This window comes from Colossoma macropomum, unplaced genomic scaffold (genome assembly GCF_904425465.1).
Source record: "Colossoma macropomum unplaced genomic scaffold, Colossoma_macropomum, whole genome shotgun sequence".
In the NCBI taxonomy this organism is placed as follows: Eukaryota; Metazoa; Chordata; class Actinopteri; order Characiformes; family Serrasalmidae; genus Colossoma; species Colossoma macropomum.
In genome coordinates this window covers 98,378-113,923 of record NW_023494874.1, presented here as the reverse complement: position 1 = coordinate 113,923, position 15,546 = coordinate 98,378, and the positions used below count along the sequence as shown (strand labels likewise).

The following is a 15,546-nucleotide window of genomic DNA, read 5'->3' as shown; positions in this document are numbered from 1 at the left end:
AAATGTAGCAAGCTATTTATTTCCACATTTTGCATTTTCTTTTCAAATCTGCAGTAGCTGTGCACTGTTTAAGTTAACACTTAAACAAGTTAACAATATGATTGAATTGTTAACAAGTTAACAATTTGATTGAATACATTCCGATTACAGATTCAGACTGAGGTGTTTATATGCACTCTATTCAACAATCTGATGGAAAATCTTCATTTACATGCGCACTACAACTAATCTGATCCACCATGTTGAACATTATAACATTTTGCTATGATGCGACGCACATGCGCAGAACAGACTTACACATTCCGATTGGAAATGTAATCAGGTACAGGCTTTTACATGGCTATTATTCTTTTATTTAATGGATTATTTACAGGATTACCCACCTTATTCAGCCGGATAGAAATTGTATTTGTAGTCCTTCCTTTGCCATGCACTGGTCACAGCACTGCATGAACAGCTCCACATCCATGCAGCAGCCCAGCCAGTAAAACCTCTACCACAAGAGAGTTGCACAGTGCACCATGCACTGTCTTGCTCCGATTGCATGGCACCAGTAGCTGCCACACATGCTTCCCAGGATCCGGTGATACAGCATCTCTTTGCACATCTAGAGGCCCTCCCAGCTTGCGCAAACCTCCTGAACGGTGGGCATGTGTGGTGTCATGTCTGCCCAACCTGGTTTCTGTCCTGCCTGGAGCCATTCACATGCCTAAATAAGCTCTGCGTCCTCCTCCTGGGCACAGCAGAACACCTCATAGTGACATAGTGACCGGGGGTTGACGACAGCAACAGTGGCAATCCTCTCAGTCACCTTCCGCTTTCACCTTCGTCCACTGCGTCATCAATGCCAATGGGGGTGCCACTCACGTTTTCTGCCCACAGCCCTTGGGGATCCACTGATCCCCTGGCTGCAGCACATTCAGGAAGTGTTGCAGAGCAGCCTTCTTGAACACCAGGTATGCCTGTTGAACCATTGTACTCAGGCCCGCTGCCAGCACACTTACCCACTGTTCCTTTAGCCTCTGCCTCTCAGGGAGCAACATCCATCGCTGGAGTGCCGTGGTCAGTGCTGCTATGTTGTTCTGGCAGCAGCTCCACAAACACCTGTAGTGCTTTCCCCTCCACTGCTAAACACAGCTGCATCACAGTGATGATCAGACACATGCATACTCTCTCTCTCTCTCTCTCTCTCTCTCTCTCAGGAAGTGATGAGTGTTGAACACAATGCATTGTTCAGTCAGTCAGTCATTACTGGGACAGTATGGAGTTCAGGTCACTCTCTGTAATACTCTGTGAGTAAATGTTCTCTTTATGTCATCAGCAGAGTGAGAGCTGCTGTATGAAGGTGTTAATATTCAGTCTGAGTGTGTAAGTGATGAGGTCGTGTGTGATGAAGTGATTGTGTGTGTTTCAGTCAGTGCTCAGAAAGGAACACTACAGTTTCTGTTCTGTATGTTTAGCATTTTAACTGCATCCATATCTTTTATATGAATGTGTGTTTGTTTAATTGAGTTAAATGCTTAGTTGAGTATTATAGCTTCATCACTGACTATGATATCGTTTTATTCAAAATAAGATACAGTGATGAGATTTCAGCCCAATTTCGCATCAGCACAGGTCTCATGATTATTATTAAATCTTAGCTAACATATGGTGTTTATTTAGAATATCAGGTCATCTGATTGGATCTTTTGATTTCTTAATGGTTGCTGAATTGTTTATGATTCCTCTGATCGTCTCCTTCTGTCTTGTTTCTGGTTGTCCTCTTCCTCTTTTGCCTTTTGCTGTTATGTATAATTTCTTTTCCAATGATCTGGTTCTTCTTACAGTATGTGTGAAATAAGAGAGCTTCAGTTTGATTATCTGGGTTTCAAGTGAGAGAGGAGGCTTGAATGATCTTAAGGAAAATGTACAGTTGTTTGCATGTTCTGTCTGGTGTCCTTTCTTTGGTAATGGGATTTAAACTGATGTCTTCCCTTCTGCCAGCTATTGACCAGTTTTCCAGATTTGTCGGCGTAACTTGGTCAATAATTTCACCAAATCTTGAAATATTTACACTGCAATGTTATCACTTTCTATAACTTTCTCTTTTGGCAGTAATCTCAGGGCCTAGCTGACTTCCTCTTCCAGCCATGATAGTGTGTGTGTGTGTGTGTGTATATATATATATATATATATATATATATATATATATATATGGCAGAGGTGTAAGTAACGAATTACATTTACTCTCGTTACTGTAATTGAGTACAGTTTTCCCTGTAACGGTACTTTTTGGAGTAGAATTAAATCATAGTACTTTTACTCTTACTTGAGTTAATTTTTAATGAAATACTTTTACTTCGCTACTTTAATTTTCATAACGTTACAGAGTAAAAATCAATGATGAGTGAATCAGCTCAGACACCAATACGAACGAAGGGCGGCTAAAATTAAAATATTCACCAATCAAAAAACAGCAGCTCCAACAAGAAAAACAGTACAGAGATGTCCTGTTTAGTGAAGAAGGACAGAGGAGAACTGAACCAGCACACACGAGGATAAGACCGCGTCCAAACGGTCATCTGTATTCATTTAACATGAACTAAAGAAAACGGCGTTATTATCAGCGGCCACACACGAAACCTGCTGAGATCCGCTCTCACACCTCGACTCCAGCCTGAGGCAGCGTTAACCGAGCTAGCTGATCCGAGCTGAACAGGTACCGTGTTTACGAGTTTCTTCTTTCTTTTATAATGATTCTGTTCATTACACTGGAAATCTGCTGTGTATATTTTATTACAGTGTCTGTCAGCTACTTTAACCAGGTTACCGTTTATACAGCCTAGATTAGCTGCTGTTTTGGAGATAAACGGTCGTGAAGACAAGAAATCTAGTCTAATACAGGATCTTTATCAACTCTGAGCAGTGATTCTGTCGCGCTGGCCTGATCTGATCCCTCTCCCCTGCCTGCCACCTCTCTCTCTCTCTCTCTCACTCTCTCTCTCTCTCTCTCTCTCTCTCTCTCTCTCTCTTCCTCATTCTCTCTCTGTCTCTTCCTCTCTCTCTCTCTCTGCCTTGGTGTTTGTCTTTAACTGTGAGAAGCTGTGTAGCTGTTTAACTGTGAAATTGCAGTATCAATGTCTGATTCTGTATGAAGTGATGAGCATGATTAGTGAAATAAATCAGTGCTGGGTAAGTTGCTGATGTTGCTGCTGATTTTAATGGTGTAAATGTTCTGAACAGATATCAGTGATAATATACAGTTTGAAGGCTGTGAGAGGTTCACACCTATTAACGTAAGCTAGAGTCCAGTGAGCTGATGGGCAGCAGGACTGTCACTAAAATCACATCATTAATTAAGCAATTTACTCATAATTTTGACTCTTTTTTTCTCTTAAAATGTACTTATTGAAACAGTAACATCCTCTGCACAGTCTTTCAGGGATTCTGAAATACTTTACTGGAAACAGATAAACCAGGGCATCTTATGTAATCGTCTAACCATGAAATGCATGCAGTTTAATGTAAACCTCATTCCTTACACAGTTCACAGAAAGGTGTGTAAATATTCAGTAGCAGAGCGAACTGTGATCAGTCTCAGCTCTCAGAACTTTAGCTTTAGTGTTTTTTTGTACAGAGTATTTCCAGTGATGTAGCCGAGTCAGCTCAGAAATATGTTCAGGTTGTGATAGTGGAAATACAAAAAAATAACTAAGTAACTCAGTACTTAAGTAGTTTTTCAGCGAACTACTTATTTACTCTTACTTCAGTAATTTTATTTACTAATACTTTTACTTGTACTTGGGTAAATTGTCACTACAGTAACAGTACTTGTACTTGAGTAGGGATTTTCAGTACTCTTTACACCTCTGATATATAGTATATTTGGTCCAGCACCCCTCATGACCCATGAGGATGAATGGGGATGCATGTATATATATATATATATATATATATATATATATATATATATATATATATATATATATCTTTGTTGTCGGAAGAAAACCTTGTATCTCCGAAATGGTAACTTTACAGGAGAAGGAAAAAACATACTTTACTTTTAATTTAAGTCAATGGAACCAGACTTTTTTCCAAACCATTTTGGGTCATTTCTTTTGGTCCATTCATTATGAAATTTACACACAATGTAAAGAAAAACAAGCAAATTTGAAACAGGCATTTCAAATTATGTCAAAAACTGAAAAATGTTCGGACAGCAGCGATATATAGTGAGATACCTGTATCATAAGTTATAGTATGATATCTTTTAAGGCAGTCCACCTGCTAGAAAATTGGTCCCAAATATGTATGACAAAAAACATTTGATAGTTGTGTCAGAAACCCTAGTTTCAAGAGTGTGTGAGAGAAGGAAAGAGAGAGAGAGAGGGAGAGAGAGAGAGAGAGAGAGAGAGAGACAGAGAGAACAGATGCGTGAGTGTGCAAAATTTCTAGGAAAAGGCAGATCTATCGCATACAAAAAATACTCACTTATAAAACAAGCCCAATCCGAGCCTTAATGTTGTACCTGTAAATATTTACCTGTAATTTGTAGGGCTCGAGGAAGACCTCTGACAATGTTTATCAGAACATTCATAAAATTACCTGAGTATAATTTGTTTTAGGGTGATCTTTTATACGTATAATATTGTTTCAAGTTTGGATTTAGGCAAAAAGAGCTGCACTAAATGACTTTTCAGCATTTTAAAGTAACAATGTCTGATTTTGGAAGAATGTTTATTTAGGCAGTTTAGTACATTATTTTTATTTCAACTGGTTTTATTAGATTTTTATTTAGATGTAGTGTCTTGAAGTGAATTTTCAACTTTAATGCTTCATTTATTTTCATCTTCTCTGAAATGTGCTGCTCTATGCATTTTCTTGAAGAAAGGAATAATTACAGTGTTAATATCATGTTTCTCTGTTTCTCTTCCTGTTTTCAGTGTTGGTTTCACTCATCCAAACAGAGCATGCTCAAGGTGATTTCTGATTAACTGTTTATGTAGTGGATGTTTAGTTTGTAAAAGAGCCAAAAAGGTTGTGTTCATTGACTAACATGCAGAATGTGAGTCCTGTTCAGTGATTTGCTAGTTGATTTTTACAGTCTGACTGTGCAGCCTGATCAGCCACAAATATTCACTGGAGAGAATGTTACACTCACATGTGACTTGCCAGGAGAGAACGCAACTAACCGGACGTACTGCTGGATGAGTGATAACACTTCACCCCATCTTTCTGATGAAAAGTATCACATCAAAAAAGACATCAAAGCGCATCAGAGTTCAAAATACAAATGTCATGGTCACAGAAACCACGAACAATCTGACTGGAGCAATGAAGCGACTCTTACAGTGATAGGTGACATGTTCGGTCTTATACTCTTGTGAAATGCGTTAACACATCATTATAATGAAACATTGTCATTAAATATATCTGAAATTCTCAGAGCAGTGTTTGATTGGCTGGTTTACAGTAATATTTATGTGATGTAATTGTACAGAGAGACCAAAAGCTTCACTGATTCTGGTGCCTACTGGACAGATGTTTACTGGAGAGAAAGTGACTCTCAGATGTGACATACAAGGACACACAGACACTGAGTGGAGCTACAGCTGGTATAAAGATGGTGACAGTAACCTTCTAGTTTATTCCTCTGATAATAAAAAAGAATATTCATTCAGTGTTGTAGAGTCTGACAGTGGTAAATACACCTATAGAGGAGAGAGGAGGAGTGACTCTCAGATATCAGAGGTCAGTGATGCTGTTACACTGACTGTATCAGGTGAGTCTGTAGATTGTTTTGTGATATCATTCCATCAGGTGAGGTTATTATAGTGTCTAAGTAAATTAACACTGTGTTTCTGTGTAACAGACAGAGCTCAGGCAGTACTGAGAGTGTCTCCACAGAGCTGGCTGACTGAAGGAGACTCAGTAACTCTAAGCTGTGAGGTCAGAGGCTCCTCTACAGGCTGGACATTCAGCTTGTACAGAAATAAAGATGTGCTCCTCTCAGACAGCAGCAGAGGAGCTGGAGGCTCCTACACACTCAGCCCTGCAACTCTTACTCACGTTATTTCTCCTAATAAACAGCCACACGTTGATCTCAGTCTCCTTACTCACCATCATCACTGTAATATTTAATCTGATGAGTTTTCATCAACATTAACACACCAAGATAGTGAGAGGAAACAGTGGAGAATGTGTCTGCAGTGTCTGAGATTTTTGAACTGCAGAAAGTAGAACAGCTCAGGTGAAACCATTTTGCAATATAAATATATATAACATCATTATGCTAGTCATATTGAATATGTTATGCTGCCTGTCACAACTGCCTAAAACAATAGAAATTAAAGGTTATAACTGATGTTCCATCACTGAGACAACACTGAGTTTCATCTTAAAGTTAGAATAGTATTTAGGAAATTCCATCTAGGCAGGATGGATCTGTAATATTGCTCTGTATTAGCTACTGGCCTAAATTCAGTCCTAACTAAAGTTGTCATGGTGATTAAACCAGAGAAGATTTCAGAGTTTGAATGTCGTAATACGACCCCTAGTGTATACACATACAATATCTTATTTATAATAAGATAATAATTATAATAAAACAGCTGAATGGTCATTTTTGCATTTAAGGTGTATCTCCTCTAGCACTTCTGATGGTCAGTCCCAGCAGAACTCAACACTTTATTACTGACTCTCTCTCACTGAGATGTGTGGAACAGAGTGACTCTACTGGATGGAGAGTGGGACGATACACACACAGTGAGAAGGTGTCAGATTGTTCATCAGGCTGGGGATCAGTTACAGGATCTACATGCAGCATCAGCTCCATCAACACATCCCACACTGGAGTGTACTGGTGTGAGTCTGAATCTGGAGAGAGCAGCAGTCCTGTCAACATCACAGTGCACAGTGAGTGAACATGTACTGTCTTTACTATTAAGGGAAATGCTTGATCATAGAATATGTGAGATTCCAATTCAGAAAACTGTTGAAACAGTAAAGCCTCAGTGGTTTATATCAGTTGGAAACCTCTATATAGTTATAGGATAATTTGAACGCAACAACTGTACTGTGGTGTTCAGTGTTTTCTCATGAGCAGAATCAGCTCTGTTACCACAGGTAAAGCACTGAATGATGCTGGATTTAAGTATAATATTTGAGTTTAACAGCCCCCATTTAAAGACATTTTCCAACCCTTCACTACAACCCTGAGTACAACCCTGTTTCCAAAAAGGTTGGGATGCTGTGCAAACATAAATAAAAATAGAATGGAATGATGTGCAAATCATTCATTCACTATATTTAATTGAAACGGTATAAAGACAACATATCAAATGTTGAAATGGAGAATTATTCTTTTTTTTTGAAAAACATATGCCTACTGTGAATTTAATGCCAGAAAAACATTTAAAAAAAATGCGGACATGGGCATGTTCACCACTGTGTTGCATCACCTCTTCTTTTAACAACACTCTATAAGCGTTTGGGAACTGAGGAGACCAAATGCAGATCACAGGACACTTTTCCACTTCTGTATGTTCCTCTCAGTTGATCTTAAATGAGCTTAGGCCCAGAGAAGGCGGCAGCGTTTCTGCATGCTTGCATTTGCAAATGTAGTGACGAACTGTGTTCACAGGCAATATTTTTCAGATGTGTCCCTAGGCAATTCAGTGATTTCCACAATAGAACTGTCTTTTATTCAACCTCTCATAACTTTTTAGAAACATGCTGCTGGCATTAAATTCAAAATTTAATATTTAAAAATGGTTATCAGTTTCAACATTTGATATGTTGTCTTTGTACTACTTTTAATTAAATATAAGATTTAAATAACTTGCATATGATTGCATTCTGTTTTTATTTACATTTTGCCCTGTGTCCCAACATTTTGTAGGTTCCCTTCTTGGTTGATGAAAATCATCCACAGCTGCAGATTCTGCAGTCTTGAATACGATGTAGGCCATTGCTCATAAATATTTTCATTTATGTTCTCTGACAGCATCTCTAAGTAATTTGTTCTTGCTTGAAACATTCTCCCTCCTTACACCCAGTGTAATATTTTCTCTGTTCTAGATAATAATGTGATTCTGGACAGTCCTGTTCATCCTGTGACTGAGGGAGATCCTCTGACTCTACACTGTTTATATCGCCACACAAAGCCCTCAAACCTCACAGCTGAGTTCTATAAAGATGGATCACTCCTCCAGACTCAGACTACAGGAGAGATGACCATCCATACTGTCTCAAAGTCAGATGAAGGTCTCTATCACTGTAAACACCCAGAGAGAGGAGAGTCACCACAGAGCTGGATCTCAGTCAGAGGTGAGAAATACAGATATAATCAAAATGCAGTGTTTAAATCATTAACAGTGGGGTTTGTATGAGACAGTACAGTGTTTAGGGGGTGGTGAATGGAGTATTTCTTACAGCAGTGTCTGGTGTGATTTTGTTGAAATTGATACAGCAGTATCTTTAATGCAGTGCAGTAGTCATGAAATTTCAGTACTGTTAACTTTTATTGCATAAGTCCTTATGACATAACAGAACTTCACTTAAAGTGCATCTGTGGGTTACTGTTGTAAGAGAATGAGGGGAGGAGTTAAGAGTGAGAAGCACAAAGAAAACCCAGAGTTAGAGCACCACTGTTTTGCTGAGCATGTAGTTTTAACTTTAGTAAGTTTTAGCATAAGAATCTTCCAAAACCGTTGGATGTAAGATGTTTTTAATGTAGAGTCAGGTACTAATGGGTTGGTGAGAGGCGGTTTAGTTCATGAAAAGTTCCTCTTTTGTTTTGGCACATGGGAGCTACTAGAGAAGCACCTGAACTCTTGCATTGATCAGCCAATTTACAGCCCTCACATGCTGTGGTAAAGTACTACTGTGGAATATACAGTTTTCTCAGGTCTGACATTTTCTTTTACATTCAAAAACACTTAAACGTCTAATGTGAAAAAAGCTTAAGGTGACTTAATGTACTAAAACAACAGCCTAGAAACACCAAACCTTTCTGAGTTACTACTGGTCATAAATACGCTCGACTGCTAAAACAATGATCTGTGATCCAAAAAGAAATTTTCATTTTTGTCTGAATTTTTGCCTTCTGTTTTTTCTGTCCTTTGAACCTACTATAAGGTGTGGAATTTCTGTTAATTTGAGTTATATAAAAATATATAAATATATTGTGCAAAAATATATAAAACTTATTCCATACATTTAAACATTTGTGCTAGCTGCTTTCCTCTCAGAGCACTGTGGCACTCACAGTGTGGATTCATTTCATTTACCAGGCCTGCTAGTCTCACTTAGTGGGCACACCAGTTCTGTAACAACAATTCTATGAGTTGCATCATATTTGGTGGTGTTGTTTTAGTACATTAAGCCACATTAAGCTTTTTTTCTTGTAATGAGTTTAAATAGGAAGACAAAACCTTAATGTCCTTTCAGCAGTAGAGAGCACTTCTGACTAGTAATAAGTGAGAGAGGCTTGGAGTTCCTAGGTTATTGTTTTTTTTTTAGAATGCCCCCTCTTTATTTAGAATGATGTCCAGCTTCGGGTTGAGCGTCATTGCTAATGGCTGCTCTTAAATTGTGAAAAAACTTGAGTGCACTGTTTCAGTGATGTGAAGGTTGCGGTGAAAGTACTTGTTTTTGGGTTGCCAGCATATGAGAGAAATATCACACAGGATTACTTTATTTTTTTTCTTTTCTGGGTCACTCCCACACCTCATCAAGCACCTAGTTTAATTTATTCAGACTGAATGTGATCTGAGTGTCTTTTGAATTTCTGTAAGACTGAATGTCTGACTTTATGTTGGCATAGTTTATATCCATTGCTTTGCATGTTCATCAGCTAATGCTGTGTATGCTCAACTACTGCTTTGCCTGCATATCATATTCGTAGACAGACATTTTTATCATATAGATCTGTGTCAGCAGAGCACCAGTTCTCAGAATGGGTCTGTAGCCTGCTTGCTAAGCTAACATTAAAATCCAATCACCACAGAACAGGTTTTATTTAGTCCTTCTGTCCCTTCGTTGGTTGCTTGACTTCACTCACTCAGATCTTTTTTTTATTATTTTTATCATCTAAACTCGGATCTGTGCTTCAGTCAGTCAAAGGCTGACATGTTCTGTGGTGGGCTAACACTAACCAGCTCCTCCCGCCTGTTTAGCAGCACTGTTTAATATTTATCAGTTGTTCAAATATCGTGCACTGTGTTGACTTGGTAAGTAACCATGTAAAGCAAATGACTTTATTTTCATTTTGAAATAACGCTAGACAAGAACGCAAGGCTATACTGAACTAATGTAACATAGGCATAGAGAGTGATATATATATATATATATATATAATATATATATATATATATATATAATATATATATATATATATTGGAATGGGCTACAGTGAATACTGCTTGTTAAGGCAAAAGGTTTATTACATATCATGGGTTATAAATATATCAAGTGTGGCAGAGCTTTTCTTTGATACTATTGATTCAGTGACAGTAAAGGTAAAAGGTAATGACTATAAGAAAATAAGAAAGTAACTGAGTACAAAGATATATATTAATCAGTCTCTTGGGAGGGTCAGGAAGGCACCCACATGTTGCACTGAGGCACTGTTAAGTTTTCTGTCCCATATAGTTATATTAATTTAATAGTTAAGTTAGCTTGTTAATGGAGGTTACATCTGTAATGTGTGTGTGTGTGTGTGTGTGTGTGTGTGTGTGTGTGTGTGTATCAGGTGTGTCTAAGTCAGGAGCTTCATTCTCAGTGTTCAGTCTGCTCAGTAGTTTAATGGCAGTGTCTCCATATCTGCTGGTGTCCATTGTTCTGGGGTTCAAATGCTACAGAGCTCGAGGTAAGAACTCTTTCAGTGTGACTGTAAGTGACACATAGCCTAGTAAAAATGGTAATGAAATCAAGAAATTATTGTTCTATTTAAAGTCAGGGTCAAGCTGTGTATGTTGTAAATTTTATTGTCACCATTTTATTGTCTTCCTGTGTGTCATGTGACTATTTTGGTCCAATCTAACCTTAAATGAATACACCAACCACTATTTATTTATGACTGAACTTCAGAGAAGATTGTATTTTAATTTAGTTTTTATTATTTTTGTTTACTTAGACTGGTCATGAGAATAGACCAGAAAACAAAACAAAACACAGAGGTCTGAACTGAACCATGGATTTGGAGAATTGTTGCACCCCTAATATTATCATAGAATTTGCTCTATAATCATAACTGCATGTCATTTTAAATATGATTTACAGGAGCAGGATTATTAAATAGTAGATTATAAGGTTCTAACTGTAACTCGCTGAGAATCACTGACCAAATATTTTCATTATAACATTTTTTTTACATAGTTTTGCGCTGAAAAACATACATACCATGTAGGAAAATGTGAAGGGAAAAACTACCAGATGAGGGCAGTGTAACATTTTTAATCAGAGTTTTTTTTTCTTACAGCTCAGACTGATAAACATCAAAGTCAGTATGCAGTCACAGAAGAATGAGGATATCACAGAAAAATAAATGTAGAATCATTAGAAATAAGCATTAGAAAGTGATGTTTTATCATTTTTCTGTTATGCAATAAAAAATTGCAGCTTTCAGGTGAAAGAAAATCTCAAAACCATTTCACTGTATAATATTATTTGTACAGATTTTGTCTAATATGATTTGTTATTTTCACTTATTTTATTGTAATTTCTGTTTTTAAAGTATAAAATCCCAAATACTTCATTATAGAATAAGAGGCAGGAAACATAGCGCTTTGAAGGAGATCTCCTTCAAAGTTTTACTGAACACAGAAGCAGTGAGAACAGCCACCAGCGCTGGCTGAAATGGCTGGGAAGCAACAACCGTACAGTTTACTACACATGACAGACATGAACACCCCCAAACAACACACAGCCCAGCACAGAAAGACACAATCAACCCTGCTGCACACAGAATGTCCACACAGTCACAACTATTCACAAGATATAAGTCTCTCTTACTGCAAGTCCAGCGCTTCTCATGAGCCTTTGTTCATCCATGGTCACATGATTCTGTAGGAGGAAGCTATAACAAAATAAACAAATAATATTAGTGTATATGTGAAAAATGTAGATATGTTTTACAAAAGTTACACATTTTCTACCATTCAAATTTTACACATTATATTCACTCATCATTTTATAAAAGCATTTTACATTAAATAAAAAATAAAGTTTATTTTGAATGAAGCAAAGATTCTTTGGTCATGTTGGGATGTTTAGCTCTTAATTATTGAGTGTGGTTTAAAATAGACTCCAGCTTTAAAGCAGACAGGAGAAATAAATAAAATAATTAATCTCTGTTGTTGTTGTTATATTTTCTAAAATCTAAATACAATCATTTCATTGTTTTGTTTCTTATGATCACTTTTCCAGGCTGTAGTTTATAGTTTTTTTCTGTTCTTTAGCTGCTGCTTCACTGTCTGAGGAACTCTTGTGATGATCTCCACAGATCATTTGTGTTCATCTCAGTTTAAACCTCATATAAAATCCTCTGAATCAGAATCACAGAAAAGGAATCAGAATCAGTGAAAAGCAATCAGAGTGAACGATCATTCAGGGAAGATGAGTATCTTTCATATACGAGCCATAAATCAAATCAACACAGAAACATGATCAGAATCAAGTGAGGATCTGGAGCTCTGTTTATTTCAGTGTGTTTGAAACAGTAATTCAGAGCGACTCTCCTAAATTCTGCAGTGAAACTGAAGTGATTGCTGAGCTCATGACAGCTGAGCTTTACTGAACCAGCAAATAGTCTTTAACCTGTAGTATCACTGAGTGCCAGTAGAGGCATCTCAGGGCACAAGTTCAAGTTTAAGAGGCTTCATTGTCATTTCAGCTGTATACAAGTACACAATGAAACGAAACAACATTCCTCCAGGATCACTGATGCAACACAGGAGCACAAGTGCAAAACAATACAATAAACACATAGCAGACAATTTAGTGCAATTAATAGAAAAGACTTACAAGAAATACAAACACGGAACACAAGTAGTACACGGTACTGAGAATATCCAGACTGTGCAAAGTAGAATGTGACACATTAGCAAATAGCCTAGCATATTTGAGCATAGCAGTCACTGAGGTAGCAACCAGACCAACAGCATTTGGTTGATACAGTAATTCTAGCAGCCGATATTGTTAAGGAAATAAAATGTGCACAAATACAAATAGTCAGATACATGAATTATATCAAGTGAAGTATTTCAGAGTGAAATGCCACAAGTATACTTGAACAGAGTGTCACAGACATAATCTGGAATTTTAAGAAGTTTGTAGTGAGTTAGTCTCATGTTGTTATGTATATGTGTGTGTGTGTGTGTGTGTGTGTGTGTGTGTGTGTGTGTGTGGGTGTCCTTTAATTCAGTCCGTGGAAGTTGAGGAATCTGATGGCTTGTGGAGAGAAACTGTTGCAGAGTTTGGCTGTGAGGGCCTGAATGCTGCGGTACCTTCTTCCAGATGGCAGAAGAGGGAACAGTTTGTGTGAGGGGTGTGTGGGGTCAGTCACAATGCTAATGACTTTTCGGATGCAGCGTGTGGTATAAATGTCCGTGATGGAGGGAAAAGAGACACCAATGATTTTTTTCCTCACTATTCGCTGGAGGGTCTTGTGGTCAGAGGTGGTGCATGCAATAATTCCACTGTTCAGGATGCTCTCTATAGTGCCTTTGTGGAAGGTGGTAAGAATGGTGGATGGGAGATTAGTGTTCCTGAAATTCCACAGATCGGCAGTAACTGCCATATCATAAAGTTAAAAAAAAATCTCACAACCAATACACACACACCAATACATTTAATTACACATTCATTTTCATTTTTGAATTAAAAAAAAATTTTTTTTTTTTTTTTTTTTTGAAGGTCAGTCATACTGTAAAAGTCTTGGGGATCACCATTCAGGGTTTGTTGTGCTGCATGTGAACCACAATAGGAAGTTGTTTGTCCTGTGCTGCCTTAAGAAATGTGTTTTGGAAACCTGGCATAGTTCACAAAATTTTAAACACAATGTCCACTGATTGCTCACTCTATAAGACACATGTACCTTTTGGGTGCACATTGTAGGTATAAAGTTGACCGGTCATCTGTTGCTGCACAGTCTGTTGGTCATCCTCTAGTCCAGGGATTAAAATTCAAGGTCCAGTTTGGGAAAATATCCTCAAGCAAAGATCCGGAACATCATAATGTCTAACTTGCATCATGATTCAGTGCCATATACTTTTTACTGAAGTAGCCTAGTAGGTATCAACATCTGCGGTCAACAACTGAATGTCAAATCAAATAAAGTACAATTCAGTCATATTTCAAGAATATTTATTGTCAGTTTTCTCTTTTTAGATCACACCATGTAAAATAACTCCCCTCTGACTCACTTTCTTCTCCGACTTCTGTTTTTCACCTCATCCCTCCCCTGTGTGTGCATCACTCAATCGAGTCTCAGTGCTCATCGTAATGCACAGATCTGATTGGCTGAGTCGCATCATGTGTTATATTTACAACGAATGCAATTGGTCTGCGAGTCTCCCAGGTTGCTAAAGCGGTAAAGGCTGTAAAGGCTAGAAAACCTACGCCGATTAAAATATAAAAATGTCGAAATTAAATAATTATCCATAGTTTATTTGTTACAGGTTCAGGTCCGCATAAGACAGCGTCTGGGTCCAGATTCGGACCGCGGTCCGCCTATTAGTGACCTCTGCTCTAGTCGTTCATCAGTGGTCACAGGACACTGTTGGATGGATATTTTTGGTTGACGGACTATTTTCAGTCCAGCAGTGACACTGAGGTGTTTAAAAACTCCAGCAGCACTGCTGTGTCTGATCCACTCAGACTAGCACAACACACACTAACACACCACCACCACATCGGTGTCACTGCAGTGCTGAGAATGATCCAGTACCCCAATTAATACCTGCTCTGTGGTGGTCCTGATCAGTGAAGAACAGGGTAAAAGTGGGCTAACAAAATGTGTAGACAAACACCTGGACTGCAGTCTGTAATTGTAGAACTACAAAGTGAACCCATATAGTAACGAAAATGGACGAGTGCAGAAACAAGGAGGTGTTCTTAATATAGTTCTGAGTGTGTGAGTGTGTGTGTGTGTGTGTGTGTGTGTGTGTGTGTGTATCGGAAATGAGTGTGTGGTTTGGCTTCTGTTCTAGTTCAGCTGTGTGGGTTTAATAGAGGAGGAGGGACGAGGTGTTAAAGTGGAGATCAGTTAGTTTTATCTTCTATCTGTGCTTCAGAACAGGGGGACATTATAAGGCCCTATAACGCTCTTATTAAGCTTTTTCAATATAGTAGCTGTTTCATTCATTTTTAGTCAACTAACTTGAACTAAGGGGGAATTTTGCTAAATATTCTGTATAATTTAATAATTGAGATGTGAGTAAAGTAATTACTGTTCTGATGTGAAATGTTCATCATAGAGAAACATGCTGATGTGGAATTTCTTTACAGTGGTAGTGAAAGGAGCCAGGAGTCATAATGTGTACAACACAAAAATATAACAAT

General features: G+C 37.9%; 1 protein-coding gene across 1 annotated transcript; it reads left to right on the top strand.

Moving 5' to 3' along the window:
- Positions 1 to 4,412: 4,412 nt before the first annotated feature.
- On the top strand, positions 4,413 to 11,047 carry LOC118800360 (Fc receptor-like protein 5). The gene is made up of 8 exons (XM_036560561.1): positions 4,413 to 4,416; positions 4,926 to 4,961; positions 5,053 to 5,340; positions 5,483 to 5,764; positions 5,855 to 6,112; positions 6,619 to 6,897; positions 8,062 to 8,310; positions 10,736 to 11,047. The coding sequence occupies exons 1-8, from the start codon at positions 4,413 to 4,415 to the stop codon at positions 10,888 to 10,890; spliced, it is 1,551 nt and encodes a 516-aa protein (XP_036416454.1). The 3' UTR covers positions 10,891 to 11,047.
- The last annotated feature ends 4,499 nt before the right edge of the window (positions 11,048 to 15,546 follow it).

Excerpts from the sequence above, each read along its gene's own strand:
- LOC118800360 (XM_036560561.1), top strand. Across the intron at positions 6,898-8,061 it reads TGTCAACATCACAGTGCACA|ATAATAATGTGATTCTGGAC; the intron begins GTGAGTGAACAT and ends TCTCTGTTCTAG. Across the intron at positions 8,311-10,735 it reads GAGCTGGATCTCAGTCAGAG|GTGTGTCTAAGTCAGGAGCT; the intron begins GTGAGAAATACA and ends TGTGTGTATCAG.